The sequence below is a fragment of the Cyanistes caeruleus genome, unplaced genomic scaffold (assembly GCF_971803275.1).
Source record: "Cyanistes caeruleus unplaced genomic scaffold, bCyaCae1.hap1.1 HAP1_SCAFFOLD_127, whole genome shotgun sequence".
NCBI lineage: Eukaryota > Metazoa > Chordata > Aves > Passeriformes > Paridae > Cyanistes > Cyanistes caeruleus.
The window spans coordinates 330,671-358,581 of NW_028255924.1; the positions used below are offsets into that span (position 1 = coordinate 330,671).

The 27,911-nt window shown below is 53.1% G+C and overlaps 2 protein-coding genes across 2 annotated transcripts; one reads left to right on the forward strand and one right to left on the reverse strand.

The window, feature by feature from the left end:
• The first annotated feature begins 261 nt into the window (after positions 1-261).
• Positions 262-27,911, forward strand: LOC147646079 (uncharacterized). The gene is made up of 2 exons (XM_086873952.1): positions 262-891; positions 26,129-27,911. Exons 1-2 carry the CDS (start codon positions 262-264, stop codon positions 26,651-26,653), a joined length of 1,155 nt encoding a protein of 384 aa, XP_086730078.1. The 3' UTR covers positions 26,654-27,911.
• Positions 4,806-12,859, reverse strand: LOC147646080 (uncharacterized). Its single transcript, XM_086873955.1, has 11 exons — positions 11,694-12,859; positions 11,200-11,237; positions 10,292-10,796; positions 10,020-10,083; positions 9,646-9,694; positions 8,527-8,636; positions 7,644-7,761; positions 7,152-7,251; positions 6,537-6,733; positions 5,495-5,632; positions 4,806-5,042 (listed from the first exon to the last, which is right to left on the reverse strand). Exons 1-11 carry the CDS (start codon positions 12,220-12,222, stop codon positions 4,950-4,952), a joined length of 1,941 nt encoding a protein of 646 aa, XP_086730081.1. The 5' UTR covers positions 12,223-12,859; the 3' UTR covers positions 4,806-4,949.

Here is a 27,911-nt window from a genome sequence, read left to right on the forward strand (position 1 = left end):
TCTCTGAAATAAGTCGTGATATTAAGGGCTGAAATCCTTGAAACTTGCCTGCAGAAGAGAGAGTAAAGCAAAACAATATCCTTGTGTACAAGGATAAGAATGTAAACCTGTGTGTGTTAGCCAATAGTAACTTGCTTTGCCCGCAGACCCTGTAGAACCCTATAAAAGGTGTGTTAATAATAGAAATAAACGGCATTCACAATTACTTCTGTTAAGACTGGTGAACAGCTCGGGGGTCTTTCAACACCAAACTATGTTGAGATGGAAGAGAAGAAAAAGCCCCAGAGATGCCGCACAAGGAGGGTCTGCAAATCCAGTCCAGGGAGCTCCGAGGAGGAAAGATCTCCCCAGTGCCAGGAACACGGCCAGAGATCCAGCCGGAGTTCAGAGCAGGGGGAAAAGCCCCACAAGTGCTTGGAGTGTGGGAAGGGTTTCAGGTGGAGCTCCCAACTGATCCAGCACCAGGTGATTCACATTGGGGAAAAGCCCTACGAGTGTGGGAAATGCGGGAAGAGCTTCAGAAGTATCTCTGACCTGATGAGACACCAGGTGATCCACACAGGGGAACGGCCCTACACCTGCTTGGAATGTGGGAAGAGCTTTGGGTGGAGCTCCACTCTGAGGGAACACCAGCTCATCCACACTGGGGAGAGGCCCTTCGAGTGTCCCGAGTGTGGGAAGACGTTTCAGCGCAGCTCTGATGTTCTCAAACATGAGCGGATTCACACAGACGAGAGGCCCTTCCGCTGCCCCGACTGCGGGAAGAGCTTCCAGTACAACGGCCACCTCACCGTTCACCGGCGCATCCACACTGGGGAGAGGCCCTACGAGTGTCCCCAGTGTGGGAAGAGCTTCTCCACCAGCTCAACCTTGACACCAACGGAGGCACCAGTAAGGGAAGCCCTGCGAGTGCCCCGAGTGCGGGAAGAGCTTCGTGCGCTGCTCCAGCTCCATCCCCCATGGGAGGATGGGCGTTGGATGATCCCCAGTGACCCCCGTTGGGCAGAGCCCTGGTGATCCGTGGTCCTGGTGATGCGTGTTGGGAAGACACCTGGCTGGGAGGCTCCACATCTTCCTGGCTCCCTGTGGGCACCTGGATGAAAGCAGGGGAATGAAAATCCAACAGGATACAGAATGACAGTGGGAATTGTTGACTTTCAATCTTCAAGAACCTTTTGCCTCAGGAGCTGTGTGGGCAGAGAAAAGGGGGTGACACCGGGCTTGGGGGCCCAGAGGGGAGCACACACACTCTGTGGAGGGGAGGACACGACCCCCGTGACCCCACCTCACCTTCCTGCACAGGCAGAAGCCGAGCCCCAGTGCCAGGAAGATGAAGGCCAACGCGGAGCCCCCGGTCCCCGTCAGCATCTTGCTTCGGGTGGCATTTCACTCATCCCTGGGGCAACTGCTGGGGTCAGTACCCCCAAAACCTCTCAGAGACATCCCAACCTCCTCCAAGGACCCTCCCAGTCTCTCCCAGCCCACGCAGGACCCTCTGAAACCTCTTTTGGAGTCACTAATTTTAAACAATTAAGAATTAGAGAAAAATTAAAGATTATGGCTAGAGATAGGCCTTGCTGGAACTAGTCAGAGTTAATGATTTAAGTGAGAAGCAGGATTTGAGTTAATGAATCTTGAAGTTAGGTAAAAAATTACTTGTCATTGTATGTTTGTTTAGCTGTGCTTATAATGTGAAAAGAGAAACTGATAAACGGGTTCAGGAAGATCACAGACCTTACATCTGGAAACCCATCTCAAAGTCACAAGGAAGGAAATTGGAATTGTACCAAATGTTATTTGTAATGTCAACCATTGTAAAGGTAGAAAGGTGAGAGTGAGGAAGAGTGGTTTTCCTTCATCTCTTGATGACCACTACATGCCAAAATGACCCCCTCCTCAAATTAAGGAGCCCACCATGCAGGCATAATGACTTTTTAAATCATTACCATGCATTTTAATCAAACCTGGGGAATGGGAAGTGTTAGCATTATGCATATGCATTAGTATTAATATGTATTAGTATTTTGGATATTTTAAGACTTCTGTAAATAAATAGACACTGGAATCTTTTGTGAACTTGCAGTGCATATTAAGGCGTGAGTCCCACACTCACCCAGTGCTGTGATTAAACATCCACTTTGTAACTTTAAACTGTTGGAGAGGTTTTTTTGTCCATTAACAGATTGATGTTGATACCAGATCAGTATCACTATTTTGGTAAATCACTGCCAGTCTCTTCCCAGCCTCCCCAGGACCCACCAAAGCCCCTCCTGTTCCTCTCAGGATCCCACAGCCCCCTCCCAATTTCCCCCCACTGCCCCTGGACCCCCAAACCCTCTCCCAGTCCCTTCCCAGCCCCACCAGGACTCATCAAGACTCCTTCCAGTCTCTTCCCAGCACAACCAACCTCATCCCAATCCCTGCTTTCCAATCCCCAATCTCCTTCCAGCTCCTCCAGGCTCACTCAAATCCCTCCCAGTGACACCCAGCACCCCCAAACTCCCTCCCAGGGTCCACCAGGACCCCCAGAACCCCATCCCACCCTCCCCAACATCCTTCAAACCCCTTCCCAGCCATCCTAAGCACCTCAATCCCTTCTCCAGTTTAAACCAGGCCATCTCAAACTCCCTCCCAGTTCCTCCCAGCACACCCCAATCCCCCTCTGGGCCCCCCCAGTGCCTCCCCCGCTGCCCCCGGCGCTGTGGGGGCCGCGCCGTGCCCCAGTGCCGGCTCAGGGGGTGCTCCAGGCTGCCGTGCTGCACCTGGCAGCTGGAGCTGAGCCCGCATTGCCGGGGGCGGTTTCCAGCAGCACCAGGAGCTGCTGGCTTCAGCTCAAGGGCACCAGCGAGATGGACACGCTGGAGAAACTGGGAGAGAGTGGGGACACACTGGGATCAGCTGTGTGTGAAATGGTGCCAAGGCCAGTCAGCTCTTCCTCAGCTCCACGCCAGGAGTGGAACACACCTCAGGAGCAGGATGACCCGAGGTGTGGCTTAGAGCAATGTTCTGCAGCACTTAACAGCTGTCAGGCATAGTGTGGAGGCAAGAATGGGGGGAAGGTATTTTTTTTTGGGTTTTGGTATTGGGTTTCAGGGAAAGGCTTAATCTCCCAAGGGTCCAGGGACAAAAGACACAGAACACAAGCGTACAGCAATTTATATATGGGGAGGGCCCAGGGGTGGATACAAAACTTGAACCAGTGAGGGATATCCTGGGGAGGGGAATAGGACACATGGACCAATGGGGTGCTGTGGATTAGGGGATTTCCAAAGGGGACGTCCAAGCAGGGGGTTGGCATAAGGCAGGATTGACAGGGGACATTTGGGAACAAGGGGCAGGGTGGACAAGATTGATAGGGAAGGTGCTGGAAAAAGGGGTTGGGATACAATGATGGGCAGGGCAGGGGTGGAGATAACTTTGGGTTAAACCAACAAAGCAGGGGGGTAACAGCCTGGCTCGGCTGCAGGGGGGTCCCAGGGTGTGAGGATGGGGGGTTTGGGAGGGTTCCAGCCCTGGATACAGGGGTGCACGGGGGTCCTGCTGCAGCGGAATGGGAGTTCAGGGGGATCCCTTCCTCTGTTCTGGGGCTCAAGGGGTCCCGGTGCCTGAAAATGGAGGTTCAGGGGGGTTCTGGTGCCCAGGAATGGGGGTTCTGGGAGGTTTCCATTCCCGAGAATGGGGGTTCAGGAGATTCCAGGTTCCAGATAAGGGGGTGCAGGGGTTTTTGGGGCCGGGGAAGGGGGTCCCAGGGGGTCCTGGTGCCCCGAAATGAACGTTCAAGGGGGTCTCTGTGCCCAGGAAGGGGAGTTCGCCCAGAAATGGAAGCGCAGGGGTTCCCCATTCCCAGTGTAATAAATGGAATTGATTCGTGCTAACTAAATTGTAACTGTTATTAAAGTTATTATTAGAAACTATCAAGAATCAATGTTATAAAGCAGATGTACCCCTTTGCAGATGTTACATGTCAAAATTAAAGTACAGGATGTAGTTTAGAAAATAAATGGTCAGTAAAACCAGAAAAAGGAGGAAACTTATGGGAAACATTAATGAATATGTATAAGCATACAGTATATAAGTTTAGCTTGAAGTGCTTTGTTTCATATGTGAGGTGAGGTGAGAAGACCCCCCCACACCCCGGTCGATTTTGATTATGCCTTAAGCATTTGTAACCACTGGCCAATTATATTCACACATATATATATATATATATATATATATATATAAAATATGTATCTGATTATATCTACTAAATTGTATCTCATTTTTACTAAATTGTATTCTTTTACTAAATTCTATTCTTTTATTATTTTGTATCCAATTTATTAAGCTATGTTATCAATTAATTAAATTTGATTGTTTGGAAATTTGAAAGTCATTTATAGCACTACTATATCAAAAGCAGTTAAAAGTGATTACAAACTGTGCTATATCAAAATCGTTCTGATTATAATAATTTGGAAAAGCCAACACATAATAGCGAAGGTCAACAACAACATAGTTCTTTATCACAAACACAGGGCAGGTTTTTCCCTTGCATGGAGCACTTGCGCCTTCCCCGGGCCCCTTCTGCCCTCCCGCAGAACCAGAGGCATTTTCCAGCGCACACAGTTTGTAAGCAAGAGCCGGCTGCAGCCCAGAAGGCTCCAAGCCCCTCCTTCCAGGCTGACTCTGCAGATGCCGAGGCTGCTCTGGGCTCTGCCAGGCTCTGCTGGGGCTCAGCTCCGGGCGAGGCTGGGCCCGCTCTCCCCTCGCAGTGCTCCGGGCAGCTGAGTCACAGCGGGAGAAGGACAGGACACCTCAAGGGATTGAGGTTTAACAGAGATTTTATTCAAATAACTGCCATAACAAACAGGCTGTCCTAACTACCCTAACTAACTAACTAACAGTGCCAACTATCCTAACTAACTACTTCTCCTAACTACTACAACGAAAAGCTCTCGTCAAGGGCTTCATCTCCTCCTGCGCTGCTCCCTCAGTTGCTTTGCTGCAGTGATCAGAGGGGTCAGGCTGGAGAGAGGCTTGGCTGATGACAAAAATGGGTGCTGCCCAAGGGATAAAAAAGAAAGAAATGAACTGTTACTTTCCAGACTCAAGTTCCTCACAGGCTCTGTTGCAACGGGACAAAGGGGAATGGTTTGAAAGTCAAGAGAGGGAAGCAGGCTCAGATTAGATGTAAAGAAGAATTGCTGTAGCAGGAGAGTGGGGAAACACTGAGAGAGGGAGCCCAGAGATGTGGGAGGTGGCTCCTCCCTGGAAACATCCAGGCTCAGGTCAGGCAGGGCTCTGAGCCACCTGATGTGCTTGAAGATGTCCCCGCTCGTGGCGGGGCACCAGCTCCAGATGAGCTCGACAGGAGCCTGCCAAGCCAAAGCAGGCGAGGATTCTGCTGGCTTTGCGTGTGAAAAGCAGCGGGACTGGAGATGATGGGAGGGGGGCCCCACAAGAAAAGCCCTCCCTGGCGCTGCCGTTTCCCCCGCAGCCGCTTGGCATTCACCTGCAGCAGCTCCTGGGCAGAGAAGCGCCGCTCCTCGTCCGGCTCCAGGCTGCACTCGAGGAAGTCCCGCAGCAGAGCCGACAGGCGCCTGGGCTCCTGCAGCTGCGGGCTCCCGTTCTGCCGGATCAGAGCGCGGGCCTGCAGGAAAAGCAAACACAGCGCTCTGACAGCTTCCTCCACACCCACACGTGCTCACATCCAGCCCGCTTTCTCTGCCCCAGCTCCCCGGGCACTTTCCTCCCTGGCACAGATGCTGCTGCTCACAGCTCATTCTTCTGGGCCAGCCAAAAAACCCAAACCCTGGTGCAGCCACAGACATTGCAACATCCAAATGATCTTGCCTTCAGAGCCGACTGCATTGGCTGACTTTGTCAGTAGGAACCTCCATCAGAAATAGCCCATTTTGCTTCTCCAAATACAGACACCAGCTTTACAGGCCATTTTCAAGAGTCAGTGTGGTCTGCCTGTGTTATTTTAAGGGATTCTTACATCAAATGCATCTCTGCAGTGCCACTGACCCTCAAGTTAAAAGCATTCCTGATGCCCCATGCCAGAAACTGCCAGGCAAGGAACAGCAGGTTTGTGTGGCTGAAAGCTCAGGCTTGGTGACACAGAGAAAGTAAAAGGAAGGAAAGAAATATGTTAGAGTGTGGGGATGTTAAACAATCATCTTCATGTTTTAGACAAGTTTCCCAGTGAGAAGAGCCAGGGGGGGTTCATCTCACAAAACCTCTTTCAGAAACTCCTCCAGAAATCTTGTTGGGTTTGGGTGTGGGTGTTGGGGTTGGTTTGGGGTTTTCTGCAAGACAGCATTAGAGCTGATGCACTTGCTTCATGTATTTGGGTCATCCTCACAAGAGCTGCAACAACTTAAATGCCAAAGCAAATTGTTGCTGGAGACTGCAGAATATTTGTCTGTGTTCAGGCTCAGGTGCTGTGGGAATTCCCTTTGCGATGTGCAGAAACCTCCAGCTGCTCCTCCCAGTGCAGGGTCACCCTGTGCTCACAGGCCTCTGCAAAGCCTGGAGAATTTGCCTCTTACCATGGCCCCCGTTTGCTGGAAGTAAGGAGGTTCTCCTTCCACCATCTCGATGGTCACAATGCCAAAGGACCAGATGTCCACCTTGGGGCCGTAAGGAGAACTGGTCACAACTTCTGGGGCCATCCAGTGAGCAGTGCCCACCATGGAGCTGCACTGGTCCTGCTCAGGGCTGAGCTGAGCACAGAGGCCAAAATCAGCTGAGGACAGAAACAAGCACTGTCAAAGGCAGCTGCAATGAGGAAACCAAGCACAAAGATTCCCCACTCTCAGTCTGAGAATGCAGTGCTGAATCCAGCTGGAAACATCTTCAGGGCTGTAGCCAAGGAAAGATGGAACTGGACCCTTAAAGAAGCCCTCAGCCTTCATGCTTGGCTTTACTGATTTCCTTTGAAGCTTTAGATTGCAACTCCTGCCCCTCTGGGAGGGCCATACCCAGAGCAAAGGCACTCCTGACAGCCTGCTCCTCTCCTGAGCTCTCTGCACGGGGCAGCCGCTCTCAGCTGGCAGCAGGGGCCGGGCAGTGCCACCAGCAGCACTTGTGGGGCTCTGGCCCTCACTGGGAAGCAGCCCCACAGCCGCACCCCGGGAGCGCCGTGCCTGGCCAGGAACACCCACCCAGCTTGACAGAGCCGTCCATTCCCAGAAGGATGTTGGAGCTCTTCAGATCTCTGTGGATCACCCGGTTGGAATGGAGGAAATCCAGGCCCTGCAGACACTGAGAGACAACAAGAAACACGAGGGAAAAAATCAGAGGCTGGAATATATCACACAAGAAAGGACAGTTTAGAATTCTGCCAGCAGCAACTTTGCTGTGACAGCCCAGGAGTGCAGTGCAGACAAGCTCCAGGCAAAAGGTTCAAGGCAAAGCTGAGACCAGGAAATCAGATCCAAAAAAGACAGAGAGTACCACAACAGCAGGAAAGAACACAAGAACAGAGTAGAAATGCAGTGATATTTGCAGGCCATTCACTTCAGAGGCTTTTTCCTCTCCAGCTCATAAAAACAACACAGAAACAAAGGCCTGAGCATGGAGCCACTCTGCTCTCACAGCCTCTTTGGAAGGACCATGGTGTCCCAGCCATGGGAAGCACAAGCAGGATCCCTCACCTCCTGACTGACAGCTGCCATCTCTCCTTCAGCCATGCGTGTCTGTCTGACAACGTCCTGCAAAGTTCCTCCATCCATGTATTCCATCACCAGCCAGAGATCTCCATCAACAAGGAAGCTGGAAGAGGAGAACAATGGCACAGAGATGAATGTGCATTGCTCAATTCCCCCAGGGAAAAGCCCAGAGTGGAGTTTTGTTCCCAGGTAACTTGTCAGTGAGGACAGAATCAGATGGAGAGACATTCCTGCCAGGCTGCACAGGCCTTGGAATCTGCACAGTCTAAAGGAGAAGGAGGCACCCGGGAGAAAGGAGAGGCCTTAGATGGCAAGCAGGTGAAAAACGCACTTTAGCAACAGCCCAGCTCAACGTGGAACCACAACACTTGTCCCCAGCTGCTTCAGCATCTGAGCTCATCAGTTCCACCATTCCCTCCGGAACAAGGCAACACAACTTCCAGAGTTATCCAGGGGAGGAGGCCGTGCAGCACTTGGGGCAAAAGCAGTCAAATGCTTGGAAAACCTTGCACAAAGTCCCTTCAGAAATAGGCAGGGCCATGGAAAAATGGGCAAATGAGGCATTTCTGGAAACAAGAACCTGGTCTTCCTGTCACCTGCAGCAATGGGACAGGGCTGGGAAGAAGAAGCCAAGGAAAATAATTTCTACCAGGGTTTATCAGCACTTGCTGTAAAACACAGCAAATGGGGTCAACTTGAAGAAAAAGCCAAAGCAAAGCAACAAAAGCACATGGAAGGAGTGAAGTGCCAGGCTGTTGTTCTGGGAAGATATGGCCGGGTCAGGCATTTTCAGAACAGGCTACAGACTGGGGATGCCAGGAAAGATGAACGCAGGGCCCGTGCACGGGAGAAGACCTGAAGCACTCACCTGTCCAGAGAGCTGACAATGTTGGGGTTCTTCTTGTCCTTCAGGACCACGACCTCATTCACAGCTCGTTCCCTGTTGTGCCCTCTGAGACTCATTTTCTTGATGGCCACCTGAAGGGACATTGCAGACCTTTAACTGGAGCAGTCTGTGGCAGGAGGCCACAGCAAACACGGAGCGAGTCTTTTTGGAGCGAGCGAGCCGGGCTGTGCCAAACTGCCTTGGGATGGGACACCAGAGCTCAGCAAGTGCCATTCCCACAGCCCATTGCTCTGCTTGCTGGGGCTGTTACAGGACTCATGGCCAGAGACATTTGGCTCTGTAAGCTCTGCAGAAATGCTCCTTCAGCTGTCAGCCTCAAAGCTCTAACAACATTCTCTGCACCTACAGTCTTCTCAAATGGCCTCAGCACTCTTAGGATTATTATTCCAACACATTTTGCAAGCAGGAGGTAATTCTGTTTCTGTGCACACAGAGCAAAACAGCCGGGAACCCTTTAGCAATTCTATGGCATTTGGCCAGGATTTCAAATGTCCCTGCCCTGTTTGGGATAGCACAACAAAGCAAACGTGCACATCCATTGCTCAGATAATCCCTGTCCCAGCTGCCACTGACACCAGACCCAAACACAGCTGCAGGGTTTAGGAGAGAGCTTTGCTCTGCACATCCATCTTCTCATTTCTCTCCTGTCTCTGTGGGAACAGCTGCAGTAGGACTAAAACCCCAAACTGAGCCCAAGCAGGATCTCTCCTTAATTAGGCCTTGAGGTATCCTGATGGAACTCAGGATGATAAAACTGCTAAATAGTGTTCCTGTCTGAGGTTGGGATGAAGGTAAATTGGGCCTCAGTCTCCAGCAGCTGATGCATTCACACTTTTAGACATGAAGACCAGGCCAGCGTGTCCTGCTCTGACAGACACCGCTGCCCTCCTTGCCTTCCTTTGGGCACTTGAGAAGGACCAAGTCTGTCCCAGCTGTGCTCTGCAGGCTGACCCTGCTCTGCCTTCAGAGGAGCAGCCTGTGCAGGAAAGCTCTGCTGGGCCCCACAGCTCCAGCCACAGCTCCCAGCAGAGGGGAAAGCCCTCGAGAGCTGCCAGACGTGCCGGGCGTGTTGACACTGACCTCTCCTCCCGTGGCCCTGTCGAGTCCTTTGGAAACGGTTCCAAAAGCCCTGGAGACAAAACAGCAGAGAAGAAAGAAGCAGCGCTTTAGGCCCTGGCAGTGAAAGCCAGCCCAGACAGGAGATCTCTGCTGCCTGCAGCGTTCACAAAACACCCGAGTGCATCCACCCTTCAAACAACAGCACAGCAGCCACCAGCCCTCTGCCATGCAAGGTGCCTTCTGACCACAGTTATCAATTCTGATCAGCACTGAGAGGCAGCAGCATCGTACCCCAGTGTCTGAAGGGGTTTGGAGCTCTCCTGACTTCTCACTGGATCCTGCACCAGCAAAATACCTGGGCCCTGCTTGTGCAGAAGTAACTGCCTTGCACTTACCCTTGGCCAAGCTGCTCCAGTTCCAGGTATTTCTCGGCAGGCTCCCCCACGCTCACGGTGTTCCCTGAAAGAAACCAGGGGGAAGATGCTCCCTCTCAGATGAGAGCCAGAATGCAGCCCCACTCCCTGGGGCCGGGAGCCCCTTGCTCTCAGCTGGGGAAGGACAATAAATGACCCTGTGCCATTTAGCTGCAGAGCAACCCTGGGTGCAGCTGATGCTGAGACACACACACAGCACCCTGCTCTGGCACACAGGAACAGAGCAGACGTACTCAGCTGCATCAGGCTCCACTCCCCGCTCCCCTCTGGCTGCAGGGCTGTGCTGCTGTCAGAATGTTCAGCCCAGGATCCTGCAGCACAGGGAGCTTCGGTGTCCTCTTCAGGAGCAGAGGGAGGTTCCTCGTCCTCATCCCAAAGCAGTGCAGCTTCTCTGTCCTCTTCCCAAAATGCTGCAGCTTCTCTGTCCTCTTCCCAAAAAGCTGCAGGTTCATCATCATCTTTCCAAGCCATGGGACATTCTCTGTCCGCTTCACATGCTGGAAGATGTTCACCCTCCTCTTCCCAAGCCACAGGATGTCCACCATCCTCATCCCACACCGGGAGATGTCCACTGTCCTTGTCCCACACCGCGGGAGCCTCGCCGTTGTATTCCCAAACCGCGGGGTGTTCGCCCTCGTCTCCCAGAACAGCGGGAAGTTCACTGCTCTCTTCCTCCTCTTTGGCCTCCTCTTTGCAAGCAGAGGGAGCCAGAGGAGGTGCTGATGCTGCTTTGGTGCCCTGTGGACAGACGGGAGCGTGAGGGACGGGAAGTTCTATCTCAGTTATCACCTTCTTTATCCTCAGCTACACATCCAGCTGCACTAAGCAGAAATAGGGTTCAGAGCTGTTCAAACTAACAATGGGCTAAAGCCGACATTGCCACTTATTGTTGGGAATTCCATATTCCAGCATGGCTAAAGCCAGCAAGCAATCTTCTGCCTGCAAAACCAGTCCTACAGCTCTTCAAAAGCTCTTCAGCAGAAACAGAGAAAACTGCCAGGGATCTCTTTGCTGCTGCTGCTGCTGCAAAGACACTGACAGGAACTTCCCTTCAGCCTCCCAGGCTGGCACTCGGCTGCCACACGCCGAGCTCACAACTTGCTGCACAATTCTGAACACCAAAGCTTCCTTTGCCACTCACCGAAGGAGGAGCTGCTGGGGATCCACGCGTGAGGTGCCCTGCAACGGGAGAGGGAACGTGAACCAGATGTTGTTAGGAAAAAACTGCCTGTGGTGGGAAATGAGCAAGGCAAGCCCGAGAGAGCATTTTGCTTTCACAGCATCCCTCCAGGAGCCACAGGCCCTTCACACAGCAAGCAAGAGAGCAGCACAAAATACTGGGCTGTGTCAGCTCTTGGCTGGAGCAGCAAACGGAGGGAGTTCCAGGCTCCGCTGCCACAGACTCCCCGCTTGAGGGAACAGAACCCCCCCAGGCCTCATTGCAAATGCTGTGCACGCCCCGCTGGCTGCAGACACCCCCTTTTTCAGCTGCAGCTGCTGGCAGGAGCTCTCCCAAACCAACCCTGTCCTCAGGGCAATTTGGTTACAGAGTCAACTCTGTTCCAGTGGAAGAACAGAAAGCACACAGCAAGCCCAAAGCCACAGAGGCTGCACCGAGGGAAAACCTCAACTTACGTGCCAAGTGGGTTAAAAAATACCCCGAATAAGCCACAGAGAACAGAGTGCCAACTGCAGCAACCACTTGCTGCATCATTTTGGCTGCGCTGCACACGTCTGCAGACTGTACCCCTGCAAGCACAGAAGGACACCCGTCAGGGGCTGGGCTGGCTGCTGAGAATGCCTCGGGCAGGAGGATCCTCTGGCAACGAGCAGGCGCCCAGAGCCGCTCTGGACACTGAGGCCTCCGTGTCCCACAGCAACGGGAACACCACGGGGACGTGGCAACGCTCCTGTGACACCACAGCAGCCGCTCACGCAAAAACCGCCTGGAAGCTTCTCCTGTGTCACAAAGGAGCACAAAGAATCCTCCCAGGGCACGGCCTATTGCCCAAATGATCCAAGAGGAACTCTGAAAATGCAGCAAACAAGGACACCCCATAGCCCAGCCTGAGCACTGAGGAGGAACGAGGACAGCACCAAACCAGAGCAAACACGACCTGTAGTCACTGATACTGCTGAATAAAACCAGCAAGGCTTGTTCCATCTGGAATCTTTGTTCTAGTTCTAAAAACAAGCAAGGTTCTCCACTCTAAACATACAGAAGGCAGGAACTGGGGAGAAGGTGGGATTAGGAAGGAGGAGGAGCAGGAGGAGGGAGAAAGGAAAAGGAGGAGCAGGAACAGGAATAGAAGAAGAAGCTGGAGGTTCCAGTGCCCCCTGTGTCCGCAGCACCCCCGGCCACTGGCCCATCGCCCCCACCTCATCCTGCAGGTGAGCAGGGAGGGGGAGCTGGTCCCAAATCTGTCAGGGGGTCCCTGAGAGGGTCTTTTTATTGGAGTGTGTTTGGAACTTGCAGATTGCGGAATTGAGCCCCAAATATTGTCTGGCCTCCCTGGGAGGTTTTTTCCCTCTGTGTGGGTAGGTTTGGATCTTGCAGGACCCCAAAGCTGAGCCCCTTGGGGGATCTTTGGGGTCCACGTGGCCATTGCCCAGTATTGGCTGGGGAGGACATTGGTCCTGGGGACCCCTGGGAGAGCAGAGGAGAGGAACCCCTGGGACTCCCAGAGTGGGGAGAGCAGAGAGGGGCGATCCCAGAGCTGGGGGACCCTGGCAGCTTGGAGAGGTGGGAGCCTGGAGAGGAGAGACTCCTGGGATCCCTGGGATCTCAAAGCAGAGCATCAGGGGAGAAGGGAGCCCATGGACCCCCAAAAGCCCCTGGATCATTGCTAAGGAGGACCCCAGAGGAGGGGGAACCCCTGGAGCCCTTGGACCCCCATCATCCCAGGGAACTGAAACCTCTGGAAGCCCAAATAGGAAAGACAAGAAATAGGGAAATCCTGGGAGACTTTTTTGGGCTGAATCTTGATATTTTGGAGATTTTCATGGCCACAAGACTCCTGCTGAGCTCTAGACATGGACTTGGGTAGGAGGAGCCTCTACTCCAAGGCACTCACTCTTTGATTTCCCCCAAACCAGGATTTGTCATTCCCAAGCCATGGCCAGATGGAGGAGGAGGAAAATCCCCAGAGATCCTGCATGAGGAGGGGCTGCAAACCCAGCCCAGGGAGCTGCAAGGAGGAAAGATCCCCCCTGTGCCAGGAAGGCATCTGGAGATCCTGCCGGAGCTCAGAGCTGGGGGAGAGAGCTCATGGCAGGGAGAAGCCCCACAAATGCTTGGAATGTGGGAAGAGCTTCAGCTGGAGCTCCAACCTTGGGGCACACCGGTGCATCCTGAGTGTGGGAAGAGATTTCCAAGGAGCTCAGGTCTCATCAAACATCAGTGGATTCACACAGAGGAGAGGCCCTTCCACTGCCCTGACTGTGGGAAGGGCTTCACAAAACTGCACCCTCATCAGGCACCGGCACATCCACACTGGGGTGAGGCCCTACGAGTGTCCCCAGTGTGGGAAGAGCTTCTCACAGAGCTCAGTCTTGACCAAACACATTTTCCTGACTCCCTGTGGGCACCTGGATGAACACAGGGGCAGGAACATCCATCAGAACACAGACCAACAATGGGAATTGCAGATTGACAGCCCCTGAAGATTCATCAGAATAAAGATACACCCAAAGCCCCTGGAGAAGCCCATACCTGAGCAGGGGAATGCCTGAGATGAGGCTGTGACCCTGGGGGACACCTGTGGACAGAGGGATCCCTGCTGGAGCCGCCTGTCCTGGAAGGTCTGACCCCGTGGCAGAGTGACCCATGCTGCAGCACTGTGAGGGGGCTGCTTCCATGGAATGGACTCAGGTTGGAGAAGTTCCTGGAGACCTCTCTGGTGGGAGAGATCCCAGAGTGCAGCAGGGGAACGACTCCTGTCCTTGAACAGCAGGAAAAGCCCTGGGAGATGAACTGACCATGCCTCCATTCCCTGTATCCCTGCACTGCCAGGTTAGGATGCAGAGCTGGAAGGAGGGAGGGGTGGAAGGACGGTGGTTTTAAGGGTCTTCTTATTCTCCTGCTCTGAGCTTATTGGCAATAAAGTCAATTTATATCTCCTGTTTTGCCCATGACTGTGTTTGATGAGGAAACAGTCTCAGGTCCTTAACTCATGAACCCTTGGTTAAATTTTCTCTCCCTGTGTGGCTGTGGAGGGCAGTGAGAGAGCAGCTGTGGTGGGTGCCTGGACTCGGGCCAGCATCACCCCACAGCAGTGGGACATGTCCTTGTGTGTCCCTGTGCTATGGTGCTACAGGTCCTGTTGCTTTTCCCCTCCCTTATGATTTTATCTTTTGCATTAAATGCTTGTGAAGTGCCCCCGGTGACCCTCGTTATTCCCTCGGCTCCGGTAGCCCCATCCCTTCCCCTGCTCCCTGTCCCACGTTCCATCCCGGCTGGCGGAGCCTTGGAGCTGCCGTGGGGGCCGTGGGGCTGCCCCGGGGGCTGCGCCCCGAGCCGGGGCCCCTTCCCAGTGCTCCCAGTGTGCCGCTCCAGCCTGGAGCAGCCAGCGAGGGCTTCAGCTGGGACGGCAGAGAGGCGCTGCTGGGGGGTCCCGGTTCACTTCGCTTTGGTTTTGGCAATTTTGGGAGTTTAGTGCAAGAAATCTCTCCTCTCCTCCACTCAGCCAAAGGGGCGGGGGGGGTTCCCTTTTTTGGGGGAAATCACAGCGATGCACTGATACTCCTCATTAGATGTGCATGAGGGTCCAGGGCTTCCCGCTGAGCCGGAGGCACCCAGCAGCCAGGGCTGGGCAAGGCGGGCCGGGAGGTGCGGAGAACTTTGTTTGTGTTGGGAGCTCAATGGCGGCTCGGGCCGGGCCCGTTCCAGGGCTGTTCCTCATCCCGGCCTTTCCCCTCACGCAGCCCGGGGCGGGCCCTGAGAGCGCGGGGCGGGGCTGTGCCGTGTGCAGAGCCCGCCGCTGGCTGCCATTGGCTGTTTCTGCCGTCACTCGTGGTTCTGGCGCGCGCTGATTGGGCAGAGCGGGGACAAGCCCGGCCCCGCTGGCGCCCCCAGGACGGCCGTGGGGCAGGAGAGCCGCCATTGCCGGAGCGTCTGTGCGGGCCCGGCAGCGGCGGCAGCAGCGGCCGGAGCCCGGTGAGGCGGCGGCGGAGCTCGGAGGCGGCCCCGGCCATCGCAGGTGGGAGCCGCGCTCGGTTCTGCGGGGGCTCGGGGCTCGCTGCGGGCCCGGGAGGGGGCGGCAGGGGGCTGTGGCGGGTGGCTTGTGCCGTGGCCGGCCCGTGTTGGCCCTGGGCTGAGGGCGCTGCGGGAGCGGCTGCCCGCGGTCTCCTTGCCGCTGGGGCCTCGGCAGGAGGCGGTGGCGGAGCAGCGCTGGCTCGTCCCGCTTCGTGTCGGGAGGCCGGAGGTGGCTGCGCTGGGCCCGGGGCTGGGCGGGAAAATTCCCGGCGCCAGAGGTTTGTGTGGCCCAAGGAGCCAGAGGAGTGGTGTGCAAGTGACTTTATTGCTGCCCAAAGGGAGAGGCCATGGGGCATTTGCCGTGCGCTCTCTCCAGTTCTTGGAGGACGCGGCCTCGTTTTTGTCCTGATTTTCCCGGCCGCATGTCCCTGTCCCTTTGCCCAACACTGGCCGAGGTGCTTGGAAGGTTCAGCCTTCCCGATCCGCCTGCTGCATGTCCTTTTTGTATAACACCCGATATTCCTGGCTCTGTGAAGCGTTTGTTCTTTTGGAAGTTCAGGAATGTAGCGGGACTTGGTCTGAGCAGCAGTCCTTGTCAATTAGTAACATTTTCTGAAACTGATGGTTTCTCCCATTGTTGCCTTATGTACAAGTCCCTGGCCCTATCTCCAAGCAGATTCACTCATTGCCTCTGTTTTTTCTTCCTGGAATCAGCCCAATTCCTCCTGCAGGCAGGAAGCCCCTGGGCCATTGTGCAGGCTTTGGGCCATCAGTGTTAATTTGCATTTCTAAAGCTCCTCTCCTGGCTGCCTGGAACAAAGCTTCTCTTCCAGGGCAGACATCCCCTGACTCACACGTGGCCCCCACAGATCTGCTATTTATTTTTTTAAAACAATATTCTAGTAACTGTTTATGTGTTAAAGCACCAACTTTAAAGCTCTTCTAGTTTTCAAAGTGCAGCTTAAAGGGGAACATCAAAAAACTCATACCATCATTTTGTCATCACTAAGAGTCAAGTACAAATATAAAACAAAAATGAGAAAGCAATCAAGTGTTTTCATTCTCCTAGGACTAAAAACTGATTCTCACACCACTGGCCCAAACAGAACCGACAATAGAGAAGTAAAATTATTACAAAAAATTACTCTAACGGTGTAATCCTTTCACTGAAACTGAGGAAAGCAAAAACTATTCAACAATGTCTTTAGAAAAATAAGGCATTACTTGATTCTGGCCAGAATGTGCAACAGGAATAATTTCATGCACAATTAGGCTGGGTGTACAGAGAAAATCATTCCATGACACATGAGTTTGTCTTGATTTTCCTAAATTTATACACTCTTGACACCATAGAAATCCATTGGTTTATTGTTCATTGTGTCAGGAAAATTAATCCACGAACACCAGAGGTTTATGTCCAAAAAGGAGACAGAGGAGTCCTTTTACTTTATTCGAATAAAGGGAGAGGCCACGGGGCATTCCCCTGGAGTCTCTAAAATTTTTGGAGGGCGCAGCCTCCTTTTTATCCTAATTCCCGGCCCCTTGTCCCTTCTCTCTTTCGCCATAGGCTGAGGTACTTGAGAGGTACAGGCTTCCTGGAACGCCTGATACCTGGGGTACCTTTTCCCCCCCCACGCATAATCTCTTCTTAATTCTTAACTTTTGTGGAATTCATGATACTCTTTCAGTGCCTCTTTGATCTTTTAGTGGAATCCATCCCATTGTTTCTGTTGTCTCTCACTGATAGCTGCATCTTATCAGCAGACCCACAGCTTGTTTGTAAAGACAAACCTGTCATTCCTCTCAATTGGTTTGAAGGTGTGGAGGTGTTAGGATTTGGTTTACTGTTGCACCCGGATTTCTGTGCCTGTGATGGGAATTACATTACATTACAGGGTAGATGTTGGTTGATGTTTGCTGCTGGGTGTTGATGTTTTGTTGATGGTCGTTATCTTGGGGGGAATCTTTTGGGCTATTCCCAGTCTGTTGAGATGTTAAACACATTTCTGCTGAGTGGTGGAAAAGAAACATTAAAATTCCTTTCCCCAAGGCAAATGCAAACCAAGTTCCTTTAGAGAAATAAGATTTGAAGCCATTTTCAAGTTGGTCTATTTTGCCAGCAGCTAATCCCAGGCAGGGCAGAGTGTGAGTGGAATTGAGAGGCAGAGTGGAATTGTCCCGGTGCCTTCCCCAGCAGCTGTGGCGAGGGCAGGCACAGAAAGGCCTGAAGCTGCAAGAGTGAGAGCAAGGATTGTCCCGCAGTGGCTGGAGATGGCAAAGGAGGGTGGCCAGGCCGAGGATTTGAGCAGAGGATCTGTGGGCAGGCCCAGGAGCTTCCCCCGCTGGGGAGCCCTGGCTGCTGCTGCGTTGCCTTCAGTGCAGGCTCAGGGGTGGCCTGTTTAATATTCCCTTGCAATTCAGATTTCTGAGTCTGGAAAAGCCATGGCTGGGGCATCAATCATTTTATTTTTTTCGTTTTGTTAAGTTTTGTTCTCTTTCTTATATCTACACCATAACATTGAGACTATCTGGGGCTAAAGAAGTCACAGAATGTTCTGGCTAAAAGATAGAATCCTCAGTCCAGCTCCTACAATTCCCTGTTAATCCTAAGATGTCGCTCCGATTGGGAACGGCTTGAAGGAACGACCATGGACTCTCAAGGGAGTCACGACAGGAGAATTCTAGTTTATTGCTTCAGCCCTGTCTTATAGACAGATACGTGGAAAAGTACAGAAAGGAAACTCTTATTGGTTAACAAAGTACTACACCACCATCATTGGTCAGGGGCACTTGCCCCCCCTGACTGTCTCCTGCAAGGAGAAACAACAGGTTGCAAAACAACACCTGCAAGGCTGTTTAGTATCTCTGAGAATTGTTTTAATTCCTTCTCATGAATTTCCCAGGCTAGGCTTCAGTCAGGCCTGAGAGCTATGTGGCCTGCAATAACTACAGGCACTCTGGTTCAGATTTAGCATCCATAATTCACCTTTTTCGCTTAGGAAAAAAAAATAAAAATGTACTGTGTTTGTAATTTTCTGTTGGGCCCTTCAGAAAAGGAACAAACACAGTACAAGAGGTTTCTTTTACTAGAAATTGGAATGGATGCTGATTTAGAATTAATTTAGAATTTTGGTTTATGTTTTGGTATTTAGGATTTGTTCTCCTTGCAAGGATTTGATGGTTGAGTCTAATATTTCTAATTCAGTGAATTAATACACACACTATACAAAACTATATACAACACTGTTAGTCTGTTCGAATTGACAGTCTAACATGTCAATAGAGTAGTTTGAAAGAATACCAAAGTGATAAAAACAATGCACAATGCAATTTATATGCAATTTGATCCCCTCTTCTTATCCCGCTTTTTTTTTTTTTTGGTTTTTTTTTTTTTTTTCAAATACAATTGAGGGATTTTTGAGGGATTTATAAAGTTTTCATGGTTGCTGTTATTGTTCATCGGGTTTGAACAGTAGTTCATGAATTTCAGGAAGGTTTAGGGAACTTGAAGTTACCATCTCTTCACGGCTGTTTGTCAGCTCTGTAAACACAAAATTCAAAAGATACAAAATGAGTTAGTTTTGGGTCCCGCAGGGACTGCAGGACTCTGGCACGGCTCAGGTCGCTGGAGTTGACAGACTTCGTCGAGGTATTTCTTTGGGTTGGTGTAGCAGGTCCTGGTGGAGGGCCTGCCGCTGTCTTTCTCTCCCCCCGCCACCTTTATGGGTGCGGGGGGGCTGCTGCTAGAGCTCAGATCGGGAGCGCAGCACGGCAAGCGCTCTCTCTCCCTCCCGCGCCTCCCTGCTGGAGTGCGGGGGGAGCGTGAGGGCGAGCCGTCCCGCGCACGCGCGGGGAGAGCGAGGTCGCCGGCCCCCCCCGCCTGCGCTTTCTCGCCGGTGTTTCGGACGCGCGGGGGGGGCGATCTTTGCCACGGGCCTGGCTCCGGCCTCAGATTTGGGTTTGAGTTCGGGTTTTTCGGGGTTTTCGCGGCCGGCGGCGGCGGGCAGGCACGGGGGGAAAGCAAAGCTGCTGCTTTTCTTCTCCCCGCCGCTCCTCCGCCCGCGGTCGGCCGGCGGCCGGCCGGACCCCGGCTGGTGGCGGCGGGCAGGCGCAGGGGGAACGCGGTTGCTGTTTCCCTTCCCCCCGCCGCTCCTCTGCCGGGGGGAGCCGCGTGCCCCGCCGCGTTGGTACACGGGGGGTTTGCTTGGGCAGGCCCGCCCCCTCCCTCGGTGGCGGCGGCCCGCCGTGTTTCGGAGCTGCGCTCGGACTTTCCGGCGGCTGTGGCCCGCGCGCCGGGCGCGGGGGAGCTGAGCGCTGACTCTCTCCCCCTCCCCCGCCGCGCTGACGGGCTGCAGCGGGGATGTCTGTGCTTTTGTTCGCGGCACAGAAGGAAGAAGCTCGGAGAGCACGGAGGCGCTGGAGAAAGCAGGTTCTGCGGCTGCCGGCGGTGGTGCTTTTGGCGCCGGCGGAGGCTTTGCGGGTGGCACGGGCGGAGGCGGGCAGTCTCCCGTTGGCAAAGCCCGTGCGCCCAGCTCCGCGGATGGCGGCCGCTCAAACCTCTCTGGAGAGGGAGATCTCTGGGCTGCGGGTTGCTCTCGCTCGCCGCTAAAGTCCTCCGAGGGTCTGGGCAGAGCTAAAAGAGCACTATGCAGCTCATCCACGGTTTCACCTCCCGGTCCCTTATCTTGTACAAAGGAGGCACTCCCGGCATCTAAGTTTTTCCTCCCGGTTTCACTGTCCTCAGACTGGCTCCGTTTCAGCGCTTTAAAAAGCACTCCCCAGGTGGCTGCTAGGCTACACACGCTGATATCTCCGTTCATGAATTTTGACCGTAAATGGTTCTCTATTGACAGCCAAAGTTCGAGATTAAAGGCATTGTCCATAGTTATATTAAAACCTTGCTCTTTAACCCACTGAAATAAAGCACGCATGGCATCTTCAGAAACACTGAGTCCCATGCGGGGCAGGGCATCCTGCCATGCAAGGTAGGCCAGCTGTTCATCAGCTGAAGTGCAGTCCTTCATTATGAGGACTTTATCTTGGCGGCTCCGCGAATGTAATCACACACACGCTAACGGCTCGGACCCGGGGATTTTTGAGCTCTGCTTCGCCAAGATATGCCGTTCCAAACCCGCTCACTGGCAGGGCTCCACTATCCCGTTGGTTTCCAGAACCAGCTTCCTCTTGGAAAGCCCGGGAGAATTCCACTTACCCCTCTAGGGGGAAGGGATGGCTTTTTCCCCGCTCGCTGCTTACCCTCAGGGGATTAGCAGAAGTCACGTCGGTTGCTTTCTGACCTCAGGGGTCGGCTGCAGTTTATCTTGGGTTACCGGACCTCAGGGGTCGGTTCCACATCACGTCGGGCGGTCACCAGATGTCGCTCCGATTGGGAACGGCTTGAAGGAACGACCATGGACTCTCAAGGGAGTCACGACAGGAGAATTCTAGTTTATTGCTTCAGCCCTGTCTTATAGACAGATACGTGGAAAAGTACAGAAAGGAAACTCTTATTGGTTAACAAAGTACTACACCACCATCATTGGTCAGGGGCACTTGCCCCCCCTGACTGTCTCCTGCAAGGAGAAACAACAGGTTGCAAAACAACACCTGCAAGGCTGTTTAGTATCTCTGAGAATTGTTTTAATTCCTTCTCATGAATTTCCCAGGCTAGGCTTCAGTCAGGCCTGAGAGCTATGTGGCCTGCAATAACTACAGGCACTCTGGTTCAGATTTAGCATCCATACTAAGAATTGCTGCAGCACTATTTTAGTTTGAGGTCATGTTATTTCTGAGATTCCCTGAACCCTCTCAGGGTCAATACAAGTCAAAACTTCCATCAACACAGGTCCCAAATATTTAACCATTTTCTCTACCATTTGCCCTTTGTTTTTTTTCAGATACTCAAAGCTGCTTTTTAGCCTGAAAATGAAGCCATTTCACAGAGGCTTCCTCTGCCTCTTCTCCTTGTTTTTCTGACTGGATCAAGTCATCCACATCCTGCATTAAGCCAGTCCCTGGGGGTGAGGTCAATTCCTTTCATATTTCCTGCAAGGCTTGCCCCAATCAGGCCGGTGCTTCTGTGCATCCCTGCAGAAGGACCGTCCATGTCTTGAGCATTTTCCCTTCTAGCTCTTGTTGCCAGCCCAAGGCAGAATTGTGTTTGCATCCTCTGGAAGTGGGTAGATCCCCAGAAAGCATCTTTTGCATCAAGTTCTGAATGGCAGCAGTGTGAGGAGGGCACCTGGTTCAGGCTGGTGTAAGGATCTGAGAGTATGGGGTGCCTCGGTTTCATCATCTCATTTCTTCTTCTTGGGTCCTGCAGCATTCTGTGGATTCCACTGGATTTCTTGTTCGGCAGGATAGGAGCATTCTAGGGAGCCATCCCTGGCTCCCCAAGCCGTGCCTTGAGCAGGACTCCCAGACAGGCTGTGAGCCCTTCCTTCCCTCCCTTGGAACAGGGGATTGCTTTTGGACACCTCTTGTCCTGGTTGCTTCAGGGAAATTTGGAGAGGCTCCATATCTAATTTTGCCAATTTCCCTGGGGCTGCCCACACTTGTGGGTTCACTTCAGCCTTGGCTCTGCCAGACATTTGACACAGAGATACAACAGAACCAGCCTCTGTATCACCTTTTGCAACATTAATTTGCATTCCAAATTTAGCCATCAAATCCCTTCCCAGTAAATTACAATCACAATTGTGAGCAAATAAAAATCCCTGCATTTTAAACCCATCCTCCACATCTGCTAATAGTGTCTCAATAAAACACACCCACTTATCTTTCCCACTTAGTGTCTTAATAATTTATATATTCCTTAGCACCTTTAGGTGTAAGATTCCGAGTGGATGGAGAGGCCCCTGTGTCCATCAGGAAAGGTCTCCTCTGGATCCAGAGCCACCCTGGATGTTCCCAAGGGCTGCAGTGTGGTGGGTCCCTGGTGGAATGGGAGCTGTGCCACCGCTAAGAATGCGTGTCCATCAAGGGCTGGACTTGCTGGTGCTGAGGGTGCTGCTGTCTGTGCTTGCAGTGTCCTTGTGCCCTGCAGCTGGAAGGCTGATTCCTTGCCAGGGGCTGTTTGGGTGGGCTGTGCCCTGGCCAGGAGGGCAATGCCTGTGCCAGGTGCTTGTGGCCGAGGGTGTCCCCTGGGTGCTGGGGGCCCCCTTGGGCCCTGGGCTTGATCCCTCAGGGGCTGTAGGAAGTGTGCCATGGCCTTTGCCTTCAGCTTGGCCTTTTGCTCATCCCTTGCTGCATTCAGCTGCTGAGCCTTTGTGAGCAAGTGCTGCAGGGGCTTCTTCTGTCGCTGCTGCAGCCCCCCTCAGTGCGTGTGGGTGCTCATCCTGTGGCAGCTGCTGAGCTTTCTGCAAAATCCTTCCTTTCTCCAGGGACCCAGCAGGAAATGCTTAAAAGATCATGTGGATCCTTGCAGGTCTAATCGCCATTTGTGAGCTGTTCCTTCCTCGTGCTGGCTGTGCTGAGGCTCCCCTCCCCAGCCCGTATCCCAGAGCCGGTCCCTGTCCTGCCGCAGTGTCCAAAGGCGGCCCCCCCGGCGGGCAGGGCCGGCAGCTCCACGGGGCCGGGCAGCGGCCGGGGCGTCCCGCAGCCTCCTGGGGGCCGGGGGCCACTGCCGGCCCTGCCCGGGGGGTGCTGGGCTCAGGCAGCGCCCGGCGCTGAGCCCCGGCTGCCCCACAGCCCCGGCCCGGCCCCACAGCTCCCCACAGGCCCCCAGCCCGTGCTCCCGGTGCCGCAGCTCTGCGCCCACTCCTGCTGTTCCCAGCTCAGAGAAACCCCCTGAAATCCTCACCTCCTTGTTTTCCTGTCCTGGAAAACTGGGATACAAAGGATCTGAGTCAGCTGGCAAATTCTGAGGATAAGACCCTTCTGGAAAACATCCCAGTACTCAGTATTTCTTTCTTCCTCTTCCATCATCATTTTTTTTACCCCATGGATTCCTCCTGCTGCTTCTTGCCTTAAGCACATTCCTGCACACTCCCCTTCAGCCAATCCCTTCCCAGCACACCAACACCATCCATCCCCTGTTTAAATCCCTTCTGGACTTCCCTTCTTGCCTCCCCCCTGGGTGTCCATGTCCTTAATTCCCTCTGGAAGAATGAGCAAACAACCTCCACATGCTCCCATGGGACCCTTGAGAGATATTTTTGGATCCTCATTCCTTTTGCTGGGACCCCATTGTGGCTTTCCCTTTTGTCCCCTCCCTGGGTGCCCTGCCATGTTCACTCCCCGAAGATGCCACTGTAGTCACTGCTGAGATTTTCAGTGCTCTCTCCCTGCCGACTCTTGAGAGCCGCCCTGATCCGTCACTCGTCTGTCTCCTGCTCACTCTCGGGTACCCAATCCATCCCCGGTGCTGCCGCCAGCCGAGGGAGCCGATCCCCCAAACTGGGTGAGGCCCCTTCAGCTGCACTCACTGCCCGCCGGCCCGGACGGTGGAAGGAATTGCGGAGGAGCCCCAAGGTGTGTGGAGAAATTGACATCCCCACAGGTTTCTGTCCACAAGGAAGACAGAGGAGTCCTGTAACAGTAATTTCATTCATAAAAAAGGGTGTGCCCATGGGACATTTCCCATGGGGTCTCTCCTGTTGTTGGCATACACAGCCTCCTTTTCATCCTGATTTTCTTGGTCACATCTCCCTTTCCCCATTGGCTGAAGTCCTGGACAGGCACAGACTTCCCAATGCACCTCCTACATACCCCCTTAATATGCACCCCACTCTTGTATAGCTAACGATGTTGATGTCTGTGTTAAGTCTTTGTTGTTCTTCTGGAAGTTGATGAATTTAGCAGGACCTTGGCTGAGCAGCAGTCTGTGTCATCAATTAATAACATTTTGTGCAGCTGATGGCTCCTCCTGTCACTTCCTTATGTCCACGTCCCTGGCCCTATGTGCAGTGAGGTTGAGGGGATCAGTTTGTAAAGAGGCTTTGTTGTTGTTCCTTTGCTGGGGTTGCCCCGTTTTGGGGCCATCCCCCCTGGAGCAGGGTGTCCCCCCTTGGTGCAGGCGCAGGGCTCAGGCAGGGCTGAGCCAATCAGAGCGCGCGGCGCTGATGACTCATCAGTGTCCAGGCAGAGCCGCAGCTGCCAGCGTTCCCCAGCTGGAGCCCAGCTGCGCCCCTCCCCCCCGGGCCTTGGCGCCCCCCTGGAGGGGAATTTGGGGAGGTGGGAGGGGGGAGCGCCAAGGCCGGGCCCCCCCGCGCTGTGGTGGCGGGAGCGGCTGCAGTGGGGAGCGAGTGCGGGCGGAAGCGGCCGAGAGCCCAGCGCTGCCCCAGGCCGAGCTGGCCCAGCTGCATCCGTGCCCCTGCGGTGGGATGCTGTGGGACTGGGGGGGAAGAGGGAGGCGGCAGTGGGTGCTGGGCCTGGGGGCAGGAGGAGAAGGGAAGGAGAAGCAGGGTTGAGGAAAAAGACGGTCAAAATATATGTACCTGGGGTTGTGCAGAAGGAGGAGGAGGAGTGTGAGGTCGAGTAGGGACACAGGAGGAGGAGGAGGAGCAGGGAGAGGAAGCAGCACGAAGTTCATTCCTGCGTCTGCAGCTCCCCCAGCCCCAGGTGCGTTGCCTCCCCACATGCAGCGGGTGACCACAGTGGGCTATCCACAATTTTTATGGGGCAGAATCTTGGTGTTTCTGAGCCTTACTGTGGTAAACGTTGGTGCTTTAGTTTCTTGCAGGAGCTGAACCTTTCTATTGTGCAGGGGGTTTTGGCTGAATCTTGTTGTTTGGTTTGTTTGTGATCTGTGTTTTGTTGTTTGGGCTGAATCCTGTTGTTTTTGAGGTTCTTACAGACGCAAGATGCCCAATGTCTTTCTGAGACGAACCTGGGCAAGGAGGCATGCAGGAGACACATCGGGGGTGGACGGTCTGAGACTCGGCAGAGACCTCTATAGTCGAGTTAGATGGTAGTTGTTTATTTCAGGGCGTGGGAGAGAGAGAGAGGGAGAGCCTGCCATGAGCCGACAGATAGAGCACAAAGCAGGCTCAGAGAGAACAATACAAAAGGGGGTAAAATACATGAGTTCAAGACTTTAAGATTGCTAAGAAAGAGAATAACAGAACAGAAGTGAGAGAGCCAGGAAAAAGAGGATAAAGAAGAGCAGGAAAGAACAGGAAAAAGAGAGCAGCAAGAGTGTAGAAAGCATGAGGCAAGAAGGCTAAGAGAAACAAGAAAGCTAAGAGAGAGCCAAGAGAGAGTAGCAAGAGAGCCAAGAGTTAAGAGAGACTAAGAGAACAAAGAGAGCCAAGAGAGAGAACTCTCTTTTACCATTACTTATATAACCTATACATTGAATATTCTATTCCTTTACTGACCAATCTTTCTAAGTATCCTAATACAGTAACATTTGTGTTCAACCTATAGAAATCGCTGGTTTTGCATATTTTTAGTTATCTCAGGGTTCTTCAGACCTTTCCTTATAAGGCTGGGAAGAGGGGTCTCAGCTTGGTTTTACTGGGGGAAAGAACGTGTTCTGGCACACCAGCCTGGTTTCTTTGACTTATTCAAACCATGCTTTCATTTGTATTTCTTCCTTAGCCTTTTTGGCTAAAGAGACATATTTATAATTTCTTTCTAATTCTGCCTTCCCAACAGAGGCATCCCCAGCCCAAGGCACTCTCCTCTCTTTTTTTCCACCTAATCATGAATTTTCATTCCAAATTTCTACCAGATGGAAGAGGAGGAGGAAAAGCCCTGGAGATCCCGCACGAGGAGGGGCTGCAAACGCAGTCCAGGGAGCTGCGAGGAGGAAAGATCCCCCCAGTGCCAGGAACACGGCCAGAGATCCAGCCGGAGCTCAGAGCTGGGGGAGAAGCCCCACAAGTGCTTGGAATGTGGGAAGGGCTTCAGAAAGAGCTCCCAGCTCATCCAGCACCAGAGGATCCACTCTGGGGAAAAGCCCTACGAGTGTGGGGAATGTGGGAAGAGCTTCAGCCAGAGCTCCAACCTGAGGAAACACCAGAAGATTCACACTGGGGTAAAGCCCTATGAGTGTGGGAAATGTGGGAAGAGCTTCAGAGAGATCTCTAATTTGATGACACACCAGGTGATCCACACAGGGGAACAGCCCTACACCTGCTCGGAATGTGGGAAGAATTTTGGTCAGAGCTCCAGTCTGTGGGCACACCGGCGCATCCACACTGGGGAGAGGCCCTACAAGTGTCCCCAGTGTGGGAAGAGGTTTCAGACCAGCTCTGATGTCCTCAAACATGAGCGGATTCACACAGACGAGAGGCCCTTCCGCTGCCCCGACTGCGGGAAGTGCTTCAACCGCAACGGCAACCTCACCGTCCACCGGCGCATCCACACTGGGGAGAGGCCCTACGAGTGTCCCCAGTGTGGGAAGAGCTTCTCACAGAGATCTAACTTGACCCAACACCAACGGAGGCACCAGTAAGGGAAGCCCTGCGAGTGCCCCGAGTGCGGGAAGAGCTTCGTGCGCTGCTCCAGCTCCATCCCCCATGGGAGGATGGGCGTTGGATGATCCCCAGTGACCCCCGTTGGGCAGAGCCCTGGTGATCCGTGGTCCTGGTGATGCGTGTTGGGAAGACACCTGGCTGGGAGGCTCCACATCTTCCTGGCTCCCTGTGGGCACCTGGATGAAAGCAGGGGAATGAAAATCCAATGGGATACAGAATGACAATGGGAATTGTTGACTTTCAATCCTCGAGAAGCTTTTGCCTCAGGAGCTGTGTGAGCAGAGAAAAGGGGGTGACACCGGGCTTGGGGGCTCTGAGGGGAGCACACTCACTCTGTTGGGGGGGGAGGACACGATCCCCGGGATCCCCCCTCACCTTCCTGCACAGGCAGAAGCCAAGCCCCAGTGCCAGGAAGACGAAGCCCAACACGGAGACTCCAATCCCCGTCAGCATCTTGCTGTGGGTGGCGTCTGACAGTATCCCTGGGGGGTCTGCAGAGGTCAGGACCCCCAAAACTTCTCAGAGACACCCCAAGCCCCTCCAAGGACCCTCCCAGTCTTTCCCAGCCCACCCAGGACCCTCTGAAACCTCCTTTGGAGTCACTAATTTTAAACAATTAGGTGCTGTAGAAAAATTGGAGATCGTAGATAGAGATAGGCCTTGCTGGAAGTATTTCGAGTTAATGATTGAGTGAGAAGCAGGATTTGAGATAATGAGTCTTGGACTTAGGTAAAAAATTACTTGTCATTGTATGTTTGTTCAGCTGTGCTTATAATGAGAAAAGAGAAAGTGATAAACGGGTTCAGGAAGATCACAGACCTTACATCTAGAAACCCATTTCAAAGTCACAAGGGAGGAAACTGGAGTTGCACCAAATGTCATTTGTAATGTCAACCATTGTAAAGGTAGAAAGGTGAGAGTGAGGAAGAGCGGTTTTCCTTCATCTCTTGATGACCCCTCCTCACCAAAACGACCCCCTCCTCAAATTAGGGAGCCAACCACACAGGCAGAATGACTTTTTAAACTCATTACCGTGCATTTTAATCCAAAGTGGGGAACAGAAAGTGTTAGCATTATGCATATGCATTAGTATTAATATGTATTAGTATTTTGGATATTCAAGACTTTTGTAAATAAATAGACACTGGAATCTTTTGTCAACCTGCAGTGCGTATTAAGGGGTGACTCCCGCCCTCGCCCAGTGCTGTGATTAAACATCCACTGTGTAACTTTAAA

What these genes read in the sequence shown, in the direction of transcription:
- LOC147646079 (XM_086873952.1), top strand. Translation starts at nt 262, where the DNA reads ATGGAAGAGAAGAAAAAGCCCCAGAGATGCCGCACAAGGAGGGTCTGC. An exon ending in TGACACCAACGGAGGCACCA is followed by an intron (nt 892 to 26,128) that starts GTAAGGGAAGCC and finishes CAGCTCATCCAG; the next exon opens with CACCAGAGGATCCACTCTGG.
- LOC147646080 (XM_086873955.1), bottom strand. Translation starts at nt 12,222, where the DNA reads ATGGAACAAGCCTTGCTGGTTTTATTCAGCAGTATCAGTGACTACAGG. An exon ending in TTTTTTAACCCACTTGGCAC is followed by an intron (nt 11,238 to 11,693) that starts GTAAGTTGAGGT and finishes CTCCCGTTGCAG; the next exon opens with GGCACCTCACGCGTGGATCC. An exon ending in ACAGGGCCACGGGAGGAGAG is followed by an intron (nt 8,637 to 9,645) that starts GTCAGTGTCAAC and finishes ATGTCCCTTCAG; the next exon opens with GTGGCCATCAAGAAAATGAG.